At 44.9% G+C, this 16,414-nt stretch overlaps 1 protein-coding gene across 1 annotated transcript in view; it reads left to right on the top strand.

Moving 5' to 3' along the window:
- Positions 1-16,414, top strand: part of LOC124777888 (cubilin-like) — a 1,273,816-nt gene that overhangs the window by 1,119,607 nt on the left and 137,795 nt on the right. Inside the window, exon 7 of the mRNA XM_047253433.1 lies at positions 3,893-4,101. Within this exon, the coding sequence (XP_047109389.1) occupies positions 3,893-4,101 (209 nt within the window). The remainder of the gene's footprint in view (positions 1-3,892; positions 4,102-16,414) is intronic.

Genomic DNA, 16,414 nt, shown 5'->3' with positions numbered 1-16,414 from the left:
TATTCTGTTGTCAGCAGAGAAGCATTAATATCAGAACGCGTCGGCCAGAAGTGCTCAGGGACTTCTAACGTGGACTAGTCTTTGGAGGTCAACTAACAGATTCATTAGTACATTTCAATATGGTTGTGTAGGGGGGACGCGAAGGGACAACCGCAGCGACACCAAGACCATGCAGACCTCATGTGATGACGAACAGGAAAGGACAAGCATTGCGAAGGGCTGTTATAAAAAAATTGCGTGAATTCAGCGGAAGGAATCGCTGATAACTTTCAAAGTGCTATGAGCAGTCCACCTAGCGCGATTGTTATGCATAGGGAGTTAAAAAATGTACGTGGTACAGTGCCCGAGTAGCACGTTATAAGCCACACGTTTCTTTAGTCAATGCTGAAGGACGATTGAGATGGTGTAAAGAGCGACGCCACGGGACAGTGGATGACAGGTAAGGAGTGATTTGGAGTGATGAATCACACTATACTCTGTGGTCATCTGTTGGAAGCGTTTGGGTTTGGCGAGACCTGGAGAACGTTAACTACCATCATGCGTAATGCCAACGCTGAAGTGTGGAGGAGGTGGTGTTTTTCGTGGTTAGAGTGTGGTCCTCTTAAGAAAACTCTAAATCCAGAGGTATGTGAACCAATTTTACAGCACTGTGTTTGCGTACAGCAGAGTGGAAGTTCAGAGACGATGGTTGTATAAGCATGACAAAGCAGCCTCTGTGAGGCTTTGGTTTGTGGACAGTGAAATGAAGTGCAATGGATTGATCCTATGACGTTGATGGCTAGATGTCCCCACTTGGGGACGGCCCCGAACTACAAATCTTTTCATTTGATGCCACACCGGTCGACTTGAGTCGATGATGATGGAATGATAATCAGGACAACACAACACCCACTCCACGAGCGGAGAAAATCTCCGACCCAGCTTGGAATCGAACCTGGGCCCACTACATGGTAGTCAGACGAGCTGACCACTCAGCTAAGGAGGCGGACTGTGGACAATATTCCTGAAATGGACTTGCAAGCCCGGAGTCCCGATCTGAACCCAGTGCAACACCTTTGGAATGGGTTAAAATGTCGACTTCGGTCCAGACCCAAGCATCGAACGTCACTACCATCTTTGGTTTTGGCTCTTGAGGAAGAATGAGATGCCATTCCTCTACAGCCATCTACTCTGATTGTAGCCTCAGCAGCGTTCAAGCCCTCATTATGGCGAAGGGTGGGCACACCCCATACTAATGTCCACTAATAAGTGTCCGGATACTTTTGTTCGAATATTGCGTAAGGCATCAGCTATTTGATACAGCTTTGTCCTTCTTACACTACCACTCTGATGTTTCGGTTGCTCTTCGCGTAGACCATCTTGAAAATTAGGTACGAATATTTCTGAATTTGTCTCTTTTGTATAAGCTGATAGTGAAGCAATAGACTACTTATCAACCTTAAGCAGCGTTGGTTAGATCTCTGCCGATAAACTGTTCAAAATCAAGGAATTTTATCTCCGGAGTGAACCGTTCACCCTCCTTCACAGTACGCGCTATTTTGTAACTTCCTGGCACATTAAAAATGTGAATCGGGAACATTGCCTTCCGCGAGGAGTGTTCTTATCTACTGAGCTATCTAAATACAACTCACTAGTCGCCCTCAGAGCTTCTCTAGTGCTAGTAGCTCTATCTTCTTTCCAGACCATTCCCCAGGAATGTTAATCCAACAAGCACTAGGAGGAAGGAAGGAAGATTAGACTTCAAAGTCTCATTGACAGAAGGGACAGAGGAGAGCTTCTTGAAAGTGTGCAACGCAGTAGAGAGTTACTGGTGAAAGTGAAGCTGGTTGTGACTCGTGCCTGCATCGGGAGCATCATTGTCCGCGAAAGGCAAGGTTCTGTGGTCAATTCCCAGTCCGCCAGGCAGTTTCAATCTGCCAAGTAGTTTAAAAATCTTTTATGCCATAATGTTATTACGTTTTATGGATTTGAACGAAAGAAAACCAACACAGGTACTTCATAAATCTGTATAATCCTGTACCAACTCGGACATTACTTCTCTGTCTATTAATACAGGGACAGCGACTAGAGATGACAGGAGAACTAACGGTTGAATAGAAGGCGAAAATTTAGGAATAGCTCGGATGATTATGATGTGGGACGCATTGGAGGTGTTGTGGTTGAGAAATAACTCTATATTCGTGAGATACTATACAGGATGTTACAAAAAGGTACGGCCAAACTTTCAGGAAACATACCTCACACACAAATAAAGAAAAGATGTTATGTGGACATGTGTCCTGAAACGGTTACTTTCCATGTTAGAGCTCATTTTATTACTTCTCTTCAAATCACATTAATCATGGAATGGAAACACACAGCAACAGAACGTACAAGTGTGACTTCAAACACTTTGTTACAGGAAATGGTCAAAATGTCCTCCGTTAGCCAGGATACATGCATCCACCCTCCGTCGCATGGAATCCCTGATGCGCTGATGCAGCCCTGGAGAATGGCGTATTGCATCACAGCCGTCCACAATACGAGCACCAAGAGTCTCTACATTTGGTACCGGGGTTGCGTAGACAAGAGCTTTCAAATGCCCCCATAAATGAAAGTCAAGAGGGTTGAGGTCAGGAGAGCGTGGAGGCCATGGAATTGGTCCACCTCTACCAATCCATCGGTCACCGAATCTGTTGTTGAGAAGCGTACGAACACTTCGACTGAAATGTGCAGGAGCTCCATCGTGCGTCAACCACATGTTGTGTCGTACTTGTAAAGGCACATGTTCTAGCAGCACAGGTAGAGTATCCCGTATGAAATCATGATAACGTGCTCCATTGAGAGTAGGTGGAAGAACATGGGGCCCAATCAAGACATCACCAACAATGCCTGCCCAAACGTTCACAGAAAATCAGTATTGATGACGTGATTGCACAATTGCGTGCGGATTCTCGTCAGCCCACACATGTTGATTGTGAAAATTTACAATTTGATCACGTTGGAATGAAGCCTCGTCCGTAAAGAGAACGTTTGCTCTGAAATGAGGATTGACACATTGTTGGATGAACCATTCGCAGAGGTGTGCCGTGGAGGCCAATAAGCTGCTGATAGTGCCTGCACACGCTGTACATGGTACGGAAACAACTGGTTCTCCCGTAGCACTCTCCATACAGTGACGTGGTCAACGTTACCTTGTACAGCAGCAACTTCTCTGACGCTGACATTAGGGTTATCGTCAACTGCACGAAGAATTGCCTCGTCCATAGCAGGTGTCCTCGTCGTTCTAGGTCTTCCCCAGTCGCGAGTCATAGGCTGGAATATTCCGTGCTCCCTAAGACACCGATCAATCGCTTCGAACGTGTTCCTGTCGGGACACCTTCGTTCTGGAAATCTGTCTCGATACAAACGTTCCGCGCCACGGCTATTGCCCCGTGCTAATCCATACATCAAATGGGCATCTGCCAACTCCGCATTTGTAAACATTGCACTGACTGAAAAACCACGTTCGTGACGAACACTAACCTGTTGATGTTACGTACTGATGTGCTTGATGCTAGTACTGTAGAGCTATGAGTCGCATGTCAACACAAGCACAGAAGTCAACATTACCTTCCTTCAAGTGGGTGAATCGAGAAAGTATAGTACACACTGACGAAACTAAAATGAGCTCTAAGATTGGAAATTAAGCGTTTCCGGACACATGTCCACATAACATCTTTACTTTATTTGTGTGTGAGGAATGTTTCCTGAAAGTTTGGCCGTACCTTTTTGTAACACCCTGTATAGTTGCTGGGTAACTCTTAAAGAGGAAGAATCTAGGGTTTTAGCAGTATCTGAATGTGAGTTTGGGACGTATGACTTTATACTGTTTCGGCAGAGAAGTTCTGAGGAAGCACGCGTGTGCCCGTAGCTGCCCGCTGGACTACGTGAAGGTGTACGACGGGGCGACGAACGAGTCGGCGGTGATCGGCACGTACTGCGGCCAGCAGCGCAACCTGGTGCTCTACTCGTCCGAGGCGGCGCTGCTCGTCACGTTCGTCACGCTGCCCAGGACCGCCAACACGCAGAACCGCGGCTTCAAGGGCATCTTCGAGTTCAGCGAGAGCTTCGTCAAGCTCGGTGAGTCCCATTCCGTTATAGCTTTCTCTCCAGGACAGTGGTTCCGCAAGCTTCCGTCGGATTTTTCAGACGATTTTTTTTTCCTTTCTTTATTTCCTGCGAAATGTGCTTCTCGAATTTTATGTCACTACCAGTTAATTTTTTCGTATCTTTAAGATTTAAAAATTGTAATACCTCATCACTATAACATTCTAAAGGTGGCACTAGAACCACTTTCTCGCGTCCTCCGTACTGCTTTGCATCACTTGGTAGTAGTTTCTGTTTCGATGTCCTCTCCTTATCTTCAGGCCATTAGATATACCCTCGCCCGGTATTTTCGCGTATTTGGTAATTAATATTGCAAGCACTGAAAATTTGTTCGAAGCCGCAACTGGAACTCAGATTTCCTGCTTTTAAATTGTTACAACATCTTCCTTAAGTCCGCCGACGTAACTGAGTGGCCAGTGCGTCTGACGTGTGGATGACACGGCTTCAGTGAGCTGCACTGCCAGGTGTTTCTGCTGGTTGGAGAACATGAACAGGGTACACTCAGCGTCGTAAGCCCGTTGCAGGTGTTACTTGAGACGTAGTAGCTTCAAGGTCTGGGAAGCGGGCGGAGCGTGTCAGCGTAGTGGTTAGCACACTGACCTTGCAATCAAACCCGAGTCCAGCCATCATGATTCAGGTTTTCCATGATTTCCCTAAATCGCTTAAGACAAGTGTGGGGCGCCGGCCGGTGTGGCCGTGCGGTTTAGACGCTTCAGTTTGGAACCGCGTGACCGCTACGGTCGCAGGTTTGAATCCTGCCTCGGGCATGGATGTGTGTGATGTCCTTAGGTTAGTTAGGTTTAAGTAGTTCTAAGTTTAGGGGACTGGTGACCTCAGATGTTAAGTGCCATAGTGCTCAGAGCCATTTGAACCATATTTTTCATTCCCTAAGCCGAGCTTCTGCTCCGTCTCTAAGTACCTCGTCGTTGACGAGACGTTAAACAACAATCCCCCCCCACTGCACCTGGGAAGTCGACAATGGCCGAGACAGCGATGTGCTGAATCCCCTGTCCATCGAGACAGCGATGTGCTGAATCCCCTGTCCATCAAGCTGCATGCAAATGACGCAACTTGCAGGGTATGACGCGGCGATCGGTCACAATTGATAGCCCGTCAATGTAGGAACGCGAAGCTGAAATATTTATAATGTTGCAAGTTCGACATAGCTGGACGGTTTCACTAATATTTCATTGTCTTCAATCTTCATCAATTTCATTCTAACCTTTTCATTGCAATGGATTAAATCACTCCATAAATATCCCTCGTGGCAGGATAAGCTACGCAGAGGGGCCAGGGTTCAATTACCGGTATTTCCAGGGATTTTACCTTGCAGGAAGGACTGAAATGTGGTGTGTTCGACCTCGTAATGTCAGTTGAGGAGCTAACTGGCCGAGTAGTAGGGGTACCAGCTACGCTAGCCCGACAAGGGCTGGGACTGTGGTGTGCTGCCATCACCCGCCATCACCCGCATCTCGATGCAACATGCTGAGCATGACACGGCTGTCGGCCGGTCACGATTGGCTCATCTGAGCCCAGAACGACAGTGCTAGGTCTGTACGCTATAGACGTAAAGACTGAATACGCAATACATTTAGTTTTCTATAGCTCTTTCGTTTCAGTAATTTACAGAAAAGTATTCTTAAGATCGGGAGGTTAAGTGTCCCTCCATTTAAAGAAATAAAAATCAGTGCAAATAAATAGGCAAAAATATTCGACTTCTTTCGGGAACGACTTTCTTGGTTCCTATACACCAACAGTATGTTCACATTGTAGAAAATACTGCAAACAGCTACAAGTTTTTTTTTTAATATTTTTATTGTACCGTTACTAGTTTCAGGCTTGGGTCCATTGTCAGACGGTAGCGCTGCCTTCTTTGCAAGTTTTACATTTGTGTCCTAAAATATAACAAAGTTTTTGTGATAGTATGGTTCACAAAAAGTTTTATATTTGCGTCCTAAAACGTAAGTGATTACACAGTGTTACAGTACGTAAACTTCTTTATAATTTAGAACGCGAATGTAAAACCTTTCACCGGCCGGAGTGGCCGTGCGGTTCTAGGCGCTGCAGTCTGGAACCGAGCGACCGCTGCGGTCGCAGGTTCGAATCCTGCCTCGGGCATGGATGTGTGTGATGTCCTTAAGTTAGTTAGGTTTAATTAGTTCTAAGTTCTAGGCGACTGATGACCTCAGAAGTTAAGTCGCATAGTGCTCAGAGCCATTTGAACCATTTTTTTGTAAAACCTTTTGTAAACCATGCAATTACAAAAACTTTGCTGTATTTTAGTACACAAATGTAAAACTTTCAAAGACGTCAATGCTACCGTCCGATGATAGTCTCGGGGCCGAAAGTAGTAACGGTATGACAAAATAAAATAAAATAAAAATTAAAGAAATGAAAAAACTTGTGGCTGGTTGCAGTATTTCCTACAGAGCAATTTACGAAAATAGCTGTGGTCTTTTCTGATCGAAATGGATAAAATAATGACAGTAAATTTATTGGAGATAAGATGGAAGTCCGCGTCCGTAAATGAGAGGTCAGTGTAGATGGCTGCCAGGTGGAGGATCTAGCTTCGATTTCCGATACTAGCAAGGACTTTCCCTTACTGGGAGGACTGGTCGGGTGCACTAAGTCTTTTTTTTGTGGCGGTGTTCGTAGCGACAAACACTTGGCTGTGGAAATGGCTTACGAAGTCACCGCCACACTTTTAATAGCGGGCCGACCGGTCCGCTGGAACAGTGAACAGAAAGATGAAAGCCCAAACACTCAGATTAAATAAAAGTCGGTACTTATCTTTATTATCGAAGATACAGAACAGTAGTGAACTCCGTGTCTACATAAATCTGTCTAGTTCGAGTCGGAGCGGCTAGGTCAGCGTCGGCTGACGACAAACAACAACTCTGCTGCGATGAACACACAACTGACTAGCAAGTACACAATTCGGTGGCGAGTATACAACTGAGCGGCGAATACAGAACTGTCCTAGCGCTCGCGACTCCAGCGCTTAAGAACCCAGAAGCCAGCGGTGGCGCGCGCAGACTTGCGGCCATTTCCTGTATCGCTGGCGCTGCTTATGCGGACGGCGTCCGTACTTTGATGCTGCCAACCTTTTGGCAGCGGGCTCGGGTGGCATTACTGGCTAGGACATAACACTTTTGATGCCAGATTAAATGAGAAATAGTGACTCCATGGTGTGAAAAGTCTGTAAAACCGCTGGAGGGCGGTGTGATGAATACATGATTCTCCACATCGCATCCGCATAACGCCTCAAGGCAGAGGATGACAAGGCGGTCGGTCGACATCCATTACACCTTCGAGGACTGGACAATGACATGAATCTCACAGCTGGGAGACAAAATGATAGATCACGATTCATCCGAAAAATTCTGACCAGAAATAGCTTATAAATTAAGGTGCTCACTTAAAAATGTGTCATTCTCTTCCTTTTAGCATTGCTGACATGTCTACGACCGACCCGGTAACCGAGAACTAAGAAACCCATGTTCTACTAAGAAAGACTGAAAAAGGAGAATGTAGAGATAACTTCTCACCGACAAACTCTTATAACAGTGGATACAATCTATACGGAGAGACGACCTCTGACATACATTTGAAGCAGCGTACAACGACACCCCGTATCTGTCATCTAAGCTCAGTTCGACTCAGTGCACAGCTACCCTACAGTCACTCTGCAACCATAGGTAGCCGCTGTGGATACCAAATTTCGAAACTCGTATGCCCCCAAATCATCTTCAAACTTTATGAATTCATCCTAGTACACTATATACACTGATCAGCCAGAACGTTATGACCTATCTAATACCCGGTATGTCCACCTCTGGCACGAATAACAGCGGCGACGCATCGTAGTATGGAAGCAATGAGGCGTTGGGTAGATCGCTGGAGGGAGTTGGCACCACATCTGCATACACAAGTTACCTAATTCCCGTAAATTCCAGTGGGGGGGGGGGGGGGGGATGAGCTCTGACACGACGTTCAATCACATCCCAGATGTTTTCGATCGGGTTCAGATCTGGAGAGTTGGGGGCCAGCACGTCAATTAGAAGTCTGGCGCGTTATCTTACTGAAAAATACCCCTGCCGTAGCGAAACATGATCGTCAAGAAGCGGTGTATGTGGTCTGCATCCAGTGTATGATACTCCTTGGCTGTCATGGTGTCTTGCACGAGCTCAACTGGACCCATGAGTGCGCACGTGAATGTTACCCACACACAGCATAATGGAACCGCCGCCAAATTGTCTCCGACCCGTAGTACAGGTGTCAAGGAGCTGTTCCCCTGGAACATGATGGATTCGCGCCCTCCCATCGGTTGATGAAAAGGGTCTTGGGATTCATCAGACCGTGCAATGCGCTGCCACTGCGCCAACGTCTAGTGCCGATGATCATGTACCTATTTCATTCGTAGTTGCCGATGTTGCGGTATTAGCATTGGCACATATATGGGTCATCGGTTGCGGAGACCCATCGTTAGGAATGTTCTGTCCACTGTGTGTTCAAACACACTTGCACTCTGTCCAGCATTAAAGTCTGATGTTAGTTCCGCCACAGTTCACCGCCTGCACTGTTTTACCAGTCTGCCCAGCCTACGACGTCCGACATCTGTAATGAGGGGTGGCCGCCCAGCCCCACGTTTTCTGGATGTGCTCACCTTGGTTTCGCCATGTGTTAAAAGCACTCACCACGAACACCCAACAAGTCGTGCAATTTCTGAAATACTTGTGACGAGCCTGAGGACCATCACAATCTGCCCTCAGTCCAACTCAGACAGACTGCGGGCCTTCCCCATTCTACACACGGACAGCAAGCTCACTGTTTTCCATACACCGTGCATGTGTCTGACTAGCAGTCATTCCTCACCAGACGACGCTGTTATCGCCTGGACGGGTTTATATCGATAGTAGGTCGGTGGTGATAATGTTCTAACTGAACAGTGCAAGTACAACAAGCAAAACTTCGTTACTTGCTATCGTTCCCGGTGTTAACAATTCTAAGGACCAGCAGTATACTAGTAAGTTCCGTTTATGGTAGACATATAATCCTCCGAATCGCATAGTAGAAAGAGCAACGCAAGTGACTGAGACCACCTGTAGTGTCCTTTTAATGTGGCAGGTTTAATGACAGGGGTTAGATGTAAGATGTACTTGTAGAGCGCGCACACACACACACACACACACACACACACACACACACACACACACACACAAACACACATACATAACTAAATATAGTTTACCGTTCTGTAGAGGTGAAGGTTAACGAAAGAAAATAAGTCGCCAGGTACGGATGGAATCCCAGTTCGGTTTTACAGAGAGTACTCTGCAGCACTGGTCACATACTTAGCTTGCATTTATCGCAAATATCTTGCCCAGCCCAAAGTCCCAAGGGCTGGAAAAAACGCAGGTGATCCTTGAATTTCATACCAATATCCTTAACATCACTTTGCTGCAGAATTATTGAACGTATTCTCAGCTCGAATAGCAGACTGTTAACAAAGGTAAGAGGATGTGCAATAGGTTCCCTGATATGTAATTGGCACGAAGACCTCTTAAGTAACAGAACCCATTACGCTGTCCTCGTCAGCTAATGTTTGTCAGAGACAAGTGTATCGTCAGGAGTGCCCCAGGGAAGTGAGATCGGATCTTTCTCATTTTGTATACACATAAAAGATCTGGCGGACAGGGTGAGCATCAACCTGGGGTTGTCGCTGATGATGCTGTGGTGTACGGGAAGATGTCGACGTTGAGTGTCTGTGGGAGGATACAAGGAGACGTAGACAAAATTTCTACTTGGTGCGATGAATGGCAGCAAGCTCTAAGTGTCGAACAATGTAAATTAATGCACAAGAGCAGGAAAAACAAACCCATAATGTTAGAATACAGCATTATTAGTATGTTGCTTAAGACAGTCCGGTCGATTAAATATCCAGGCGTAACGTTAAAAAGCGATACGAAACGGAACGAGGATGTAGGGATTCTTGTACGGAAGGGAAATGGTCGATTTCGACTTGGCACAATTTTAGGGAAGTGTGGTTATTCTGTGACGAAGATAGCATGTAGGACACTAGTACGACCGATTGCTGAGTACTGCTTAAGTGTTTGGGATCCACACCAAGTTGGATTGAAGCAAGACGTCGAAGTAATTCAGTTCAGGGCCGTACAGCTAGGTTTATTACCAGTAGGTTCGAATAGCACGCAACTATTACGGGGTGTTTGTGCACTTAAATGGGAATACCTGGAAGAAAGGCGATGTTTTCGGCGAACACTATTGAGAAAATATAGAGAACCGGCATTTGAAGCTGACTGCGTAACGATTCTACTCCCACCAACGTACATTGCGAGTAAGAGCCACGAAGATAAAATGAGGGAAATTAGGGCTCGTACGGAGACTTATGAAAAGTCCGTCTATTTTCGAGTGAACAGTAAAGGGAATGACTAGTAGCGATACATGATACCCTACGCCACGCAACGTATTGTGGCTTGCAGAGGATCGCTGTAGATGTAGAATAAAAGTTTAAGTTATTATGTGACTAATGTGTTCCAGACATTTTCTGTATTGATGCTGAAACACACTTCCTACCGGGTTCGTGTTGAGAGCGGCTGCCTCTCCTGGCTGGCAGTCGTTCCTCGCGTCTGCCAGAGGCAGCGCCTCGCGCGGGATAACCGGTTGCCGTGATTAATGGCGGCTTGCAGCATTTGTTCACGTCGCGCCCACAGATTTCCCATCGGAGTCTGATATCGGGCTGTTGTTTGCGCACAGTCGCGCACTCTCTTTCCGGCCAAAACGTCGGATAAATCGGATAGACTTCCATATTCCGGTTCAGCGCTGCGTATAGCAAGCTGCTTTTAAACTCTCAGGTCCCCGATCGCCTGAAAAGGGGAACGTCACTCGGGTCTGCTGCTCAGGTTCCGCGGTGTGGGGATTATTTTCTTCTATTGGTTTTTTTAATGCTTATCCTAAGGAATAGCGGGCTGCTGACTTGGTATTGTACTCACGTTTCAAAATAGCTTACCTGCCTGAGATTTTAACTGTATTTTCTTCCTTTCCAAGAAAAGGGATCAGATACCTGCTTACATAGCATAATGCGCAGAGCGCATAGCATGGAGGTTAGACAGTCGCAGATGGAAGACACTCGCCACATTAACGAGATGGCAAGCCTAAAGCCGTCCTCTCACGGGACTTGAAAACGCACGTGGACGAGGAGCTGGTGACGTCACACCGTAGAATTCTACGCCCCACTACAACGTGGAGTGTGAAATGAAGCATCTAGCATTTCAGATTTCTCCTTCGTGGAGAAGAACGTGACCAATGTGATGCTACATCGTCTTACGTCATGAGCGGAACGTAGGAGCCACCGTACATCGTATTCGACGCAAATTCTTTCCTGTATAGTATGTGGTACGAATATAAGCTCTTTCATAGCATCAGAAACTTGAGGAGCTCTCGAGAAGTTCCGATTTATTACAATAAAATGACAAGGAACTACAGACCGGTAGCTAAAAGCATCGTGTATGTGATGCTTTTAGTGTTATAGCTTGTGTGCTATGAAAGTATACGGTCTCAATGCTACGGCTCAATGATCTATCAAAAGCACGGCGTTTCGGTGCTATTTGCAATAGTTAAATAATGATATCTGTAGATTCAGTCGTTAGATATTCCATACAATGTACGAAGCGTCAGCTACAATGTCGAAGCTGTGGCGAAATTGATAGGATTGTGAGCGCGAAGTCAAAGGTGACAGTTTCACGTTCAGCTCCTTTTTTTTATCACCTTTCGTTTTGGGTCTTTCTTGTTACTTTAGTAGAAGTGTTATTTGTGATAGTCGACGCTATTTATTATAAATAACGAATTTGCCGTAGTTATTGTTGCATACACAGCTGTCGTGATTAATGGCTTCCTGCAGCAATTGTTCACATCGCACCCCCAGTTTTCACATCGGAGTCTGATATCAGGCTGTTGTTTTCGCACTGTTGCGCAATGTTATCGCAGTGCCCAGAAACATTAATGTGACTGCTTGTCTAAGTCAGACAGTAAACACAAGTTACACAATGGAAGTTTTTGCTTTTATGAAACTTTGTGTAATATATATATATATATATATATATTGGTTCTACGGAGAGCCTCATGTTTGTATCTCGCCGGTAAATATCTTTTTCAGAGGTGGTGAACAGCTTCAAAAAATCTCCTGTTCCAATCAAATGAAATTACGAAACAAATCACCATATTGAAACCTGTGTGATAAAGTACGTTATTTTAGAGTGATGGTAGTCAATACAAGTCAATACAACACAGAGAATATGGTTATTATGCACGCACAAACTGACTTTACACGCTATATCTTAAATATACTCAATTTAAAACCGAAATTAATATGGAGACTGAGTTAACGAATAACTGCTATTAGTATGTATCTCAGTTTGTTTACATCATTATGCAGTGTTCCTCTTCCGCGCGGAGTGGCCGCACGGTTTGAGGCGCCATGTCACGGATGGCGTGGCCCCTCCCGCCGGAGGTTCGAGTCCTCCCTCGGGCATGGGGGTCTGTGTTGTTCTTAGCTTAAGTTAGTGTAAGTTAGTTTAAGTAGTGTGTAAGTCTATGGACCGATGACATCAGCAGTTTGGTCCCATAGGAATTCACACGTATTTGAACAAGTGTTCCTCTACCAGCAATTCACTGTTCAAGCCATCGACGAGTCCCGAATCTTCTTCACGATTTTCTCCGCTCTTGTATGACAATCTCTAACACAGTTAGCTCAGCAATTTTACGGACGTCCGTTTACGAAGAGAAACTGTGTGCTTTGCGAACCAAATAAGGACGATAATGGCCGCTCAAGAGCGCTGAGAGCGGAAATCGCTTTAAAGTGTGGACTTTTGGTGGCTCCTCACACTTTTCCTGCAAGTGGCAAGTTGCATCTTCATCTCTGCCTCAGAAACACAGACCATAAGGGCATGATAATGTGACAGTACATCCTTAACATAGCCCCATGCTGACGAGAAAGTGGATGAATCACTCGAGCATCTCATCTCCATCTACGGTAATGTTGCGATTCCCCTGGTAAGCCTGAAGAAGGGACGTCTGAAGCATTTGGACGTATTACTCTGGCGGAAAGAGCACCAATCTCGAGGGCATTCAATTTACTGTAACCCAACCACATGTATTTGTACTTGCAACTGTCACCAACCTTCACAGATGAAGCTCGTCATTCTCTGGGCTCATGTCGTGTCTCAGCCTGACGGTCTCCAGGAGTAACAGGTTCACTTACAACCTGTATTAAACAATGGATATTCGTCATATAAGATCAAGAAAGCTCTGCAAGATAAGACATGAATTCATCCATGGGACGAGGAGAGAATTTTAGTTGATTCAGAGTCTTTTCTTTCTTGCATGTTGACTTTCCTCAGGACGAGACAGTAATCGTGAAAAAACGTCATTGGTGGGTGCTATAATTGAAGGATGACAGCCGATCTCGAAAGATGAGAATCAGTCAAAATCCATTCTGACGTAGCGAATGTTATACGGGACAAAACACAGGCGCGGTAAGACATCAATGCAACGCACACAGCGGGAGACCCACGTTTTCTTTAACCGATTACATTGCCTTCGTCTGACCACAGTAACTCCACCCTACGCTTAGTGAAATGTGACGCCTTCAGGTTCTAACTAGAATCTCATCTTTTAGAAATGCTTTGTTCAGGGGTATGGTAGAATTACGACTGGGAGATAACTAATGAGCTTTACAGAAATTGCATGGAGTCCTCTTTATTACCATCTTAGTTCGAATGTTTGTTTCTTTCTTTTTTGGTTTTTGATTTAATATTCTCGATAAATACTGTAGATAAATCGAGAGATTATATTGAATGTTTGGCCGCGAGGGGTAGCCACGGGGTCTAGGACGCCTTGTCACGGTCCGTGCGGCTGCCCCCGTCGGTGGTTCGAGTCCTCCCTCGGGCATGGGTATGTGTGTTGTCCATAGCGTAAGTTAGTTTAAGTTAGATTAAGTAGTGTGTAGGCTTAGGGACAGATGACCTCAGCAGTTTGGTCCCGTAAGACCTTACCACAAATTTCCAAAAAAAATTTCCATTGAATGTTTGGTAATGGAGAACAAGGAGTAGTCAGTCTGGCTCCACGCTCCTAGGGAAGGGCAATTCGATAGTAACACGCAAATGGGTTGCTATCGCGGCTAAGCAGATCGAGGCAGTAGAATTAAATTATACTTCCAAAGCAAAAGTCTCTACTACTATGTTTCCATTGCGTAATACTTACAACCTGCTTCAGATTTCCTAGATACTAGATTTAGATGTAACAATAATCGTAATAACAATAATAATACTAATATCCTCTTTACTACTGCTGTTTATCAAATTAAGCAGATTGTGGTCCCATTGATACTATAGTACACGAGTAGACAAGCTGCTAAATCCAAATTGCGATACAACTCATCCTTCAGTTATATATTTGGTGTCTGTTCCTTCGGACATACTCGAAAGAAGAGAAACCACGTATATAATTAAGGTGAGGACGAGAACACTGTTAACTTCAGTGCAGATGCACAACACGCTAGATCTCTCACGAGAATCGGCGAAATGCGGTTCCAGGCTGTAGCGCCTAGAACCGCTCGGCCACCCCAGCCGTCAGGAACTCACAAATCCAGTCACATAACTGAGACGATATTCCATAGGCACGCAATTTCACTACAAGCCCCTTGAGTGGTGCAGTGTCAAAAGCCTTCGGGAAATCCAGAAATACGGAATCGATCTGAAATCCCTTTTCAATAGCACTCAACACTTCTTGTGTTTCACAAGAACAATGTCTTCTGAACCCATGATGCCTCTGTGTCAATAGGCCGTTTTCTTCGAGGTAATTCATAATATTCGAATACAATATATGTTCCAAAATCCTGCTGCATATTGACGTTAATGATATGGGCCTGTAATTAAGTGGATCACTCCTACCTTTGTTGAATATTTGTGTGATCCGTGCAACTTTCCGGTCTTTGGGTACGAATCTTTCGTCGAGCGTACGGTTGTACATAATTGTTAAGTCTGGAGCTAATGCATTAGCATACTCTGAAAGGAACCCAACTGGTATACAGTCCGGACCAAAAGACTTGCTTTTATTATGTTATTTAAGTTGCTTCACTACTCCGAGGATATTTACTTCTACGTTACTCATGTTGGAAGCTGTTCTCGATTCGAATTCTGAAATATTTACTTCGGCTTCTTTTTTTGAAGGCATTTTGGTAGGCTCTGTTTAGTAAGTCCGCTTTGGCAGTACTGTCTTCGATAGTATCTCTATTGCTATCGCGAAGAGAAGGCATTGATTGTGTCTTCCCGCTAACATACTTCACGTACGACCAAAATCTCTGTGGATTTTCTGCCAGGTTTCGATACGAAGTTTTGTTGTGCAAACTGTTATAAGCGTCTCGCATTGAATTTCACGCTAAATTTCCAGATTCTGTAAAAGATCGCCAATCTTGGCGATTTTGCGTCTGTTTGAATTTGGCATGTTTGTTTCGTTGTTTCTGCAACAGTGTTCTAACCTGTTTTGTGTACCAAGGAGGATCAACTTCGTCATTTGTTAATTTATTTTGAGAGGCACCCACATGCCTTGCTCATACTGTGGCATCAAGCAGTCAGGCCTGCAACATGAGTGGTCTGCCAAGCGAGTGGATTCATTTTTTATTTATCAAGTAACATGAACTCTAGTACTCACAATTAAGTTAAAAGTTATTCTCCTGCTTGGATATTACGCAACGGAAACGCACATCTGACTATTAGCAATTTACACAACACTGAATGTTCACGACGCACTGGCAATACCACATTTTCTTTCTTATTTAACGGCTTTTATCAACACATGACCATCGCACTGAATATGAATGGTGCACACATTATAAATTCTGGATAACATGACAACATACAATTCGAAGGAAAAGGCCACCAATCTTTTTCTTTTCACTATCTTATTTATTCCGATAAATTCTATAACCTAAACACACAAATTCTATAACCTACAACAATAAAACATGAGAAATTCCTCCCCGTGGGCATGGCTTTACACTGGTGATTCTCTACCTTATGGTATCGTAATTATTTAATGCTACAGTGCACATTCTGGATAGGATGGTGGATCTTTTGCTATATCTCACACTTCGACTCTCATAACCATCATCACGAAACTTTCCTCCAGACCGAGCGGTACAAAAGGAACATGCATAACCCACTACCTCTGAAACTACCTTGCTACTCTCCCATGCAAACCACACATACTT

This window comes from Schistocerca piceifrons, chromosome 2, assembly GCF_021461385.2.
Source record: "Schistocerca piceifrons isolate TAMUIC-IGC-003096 chromosome 2, iqSchPice1.1, whole genome shotgun sequence".
NCBI classification, from domain to species: domain Eukaryota; kingdom Metazoa; phylum Arthropoda; class Insecta; order Orthoptera; family Acrididae; genus Schistocerca; species Schistocerca piceifrons.
Note: the sequence above shows the minus strand (reverse complement) of the source record. Positions and strands in the feature narration are given on the sequence as shown.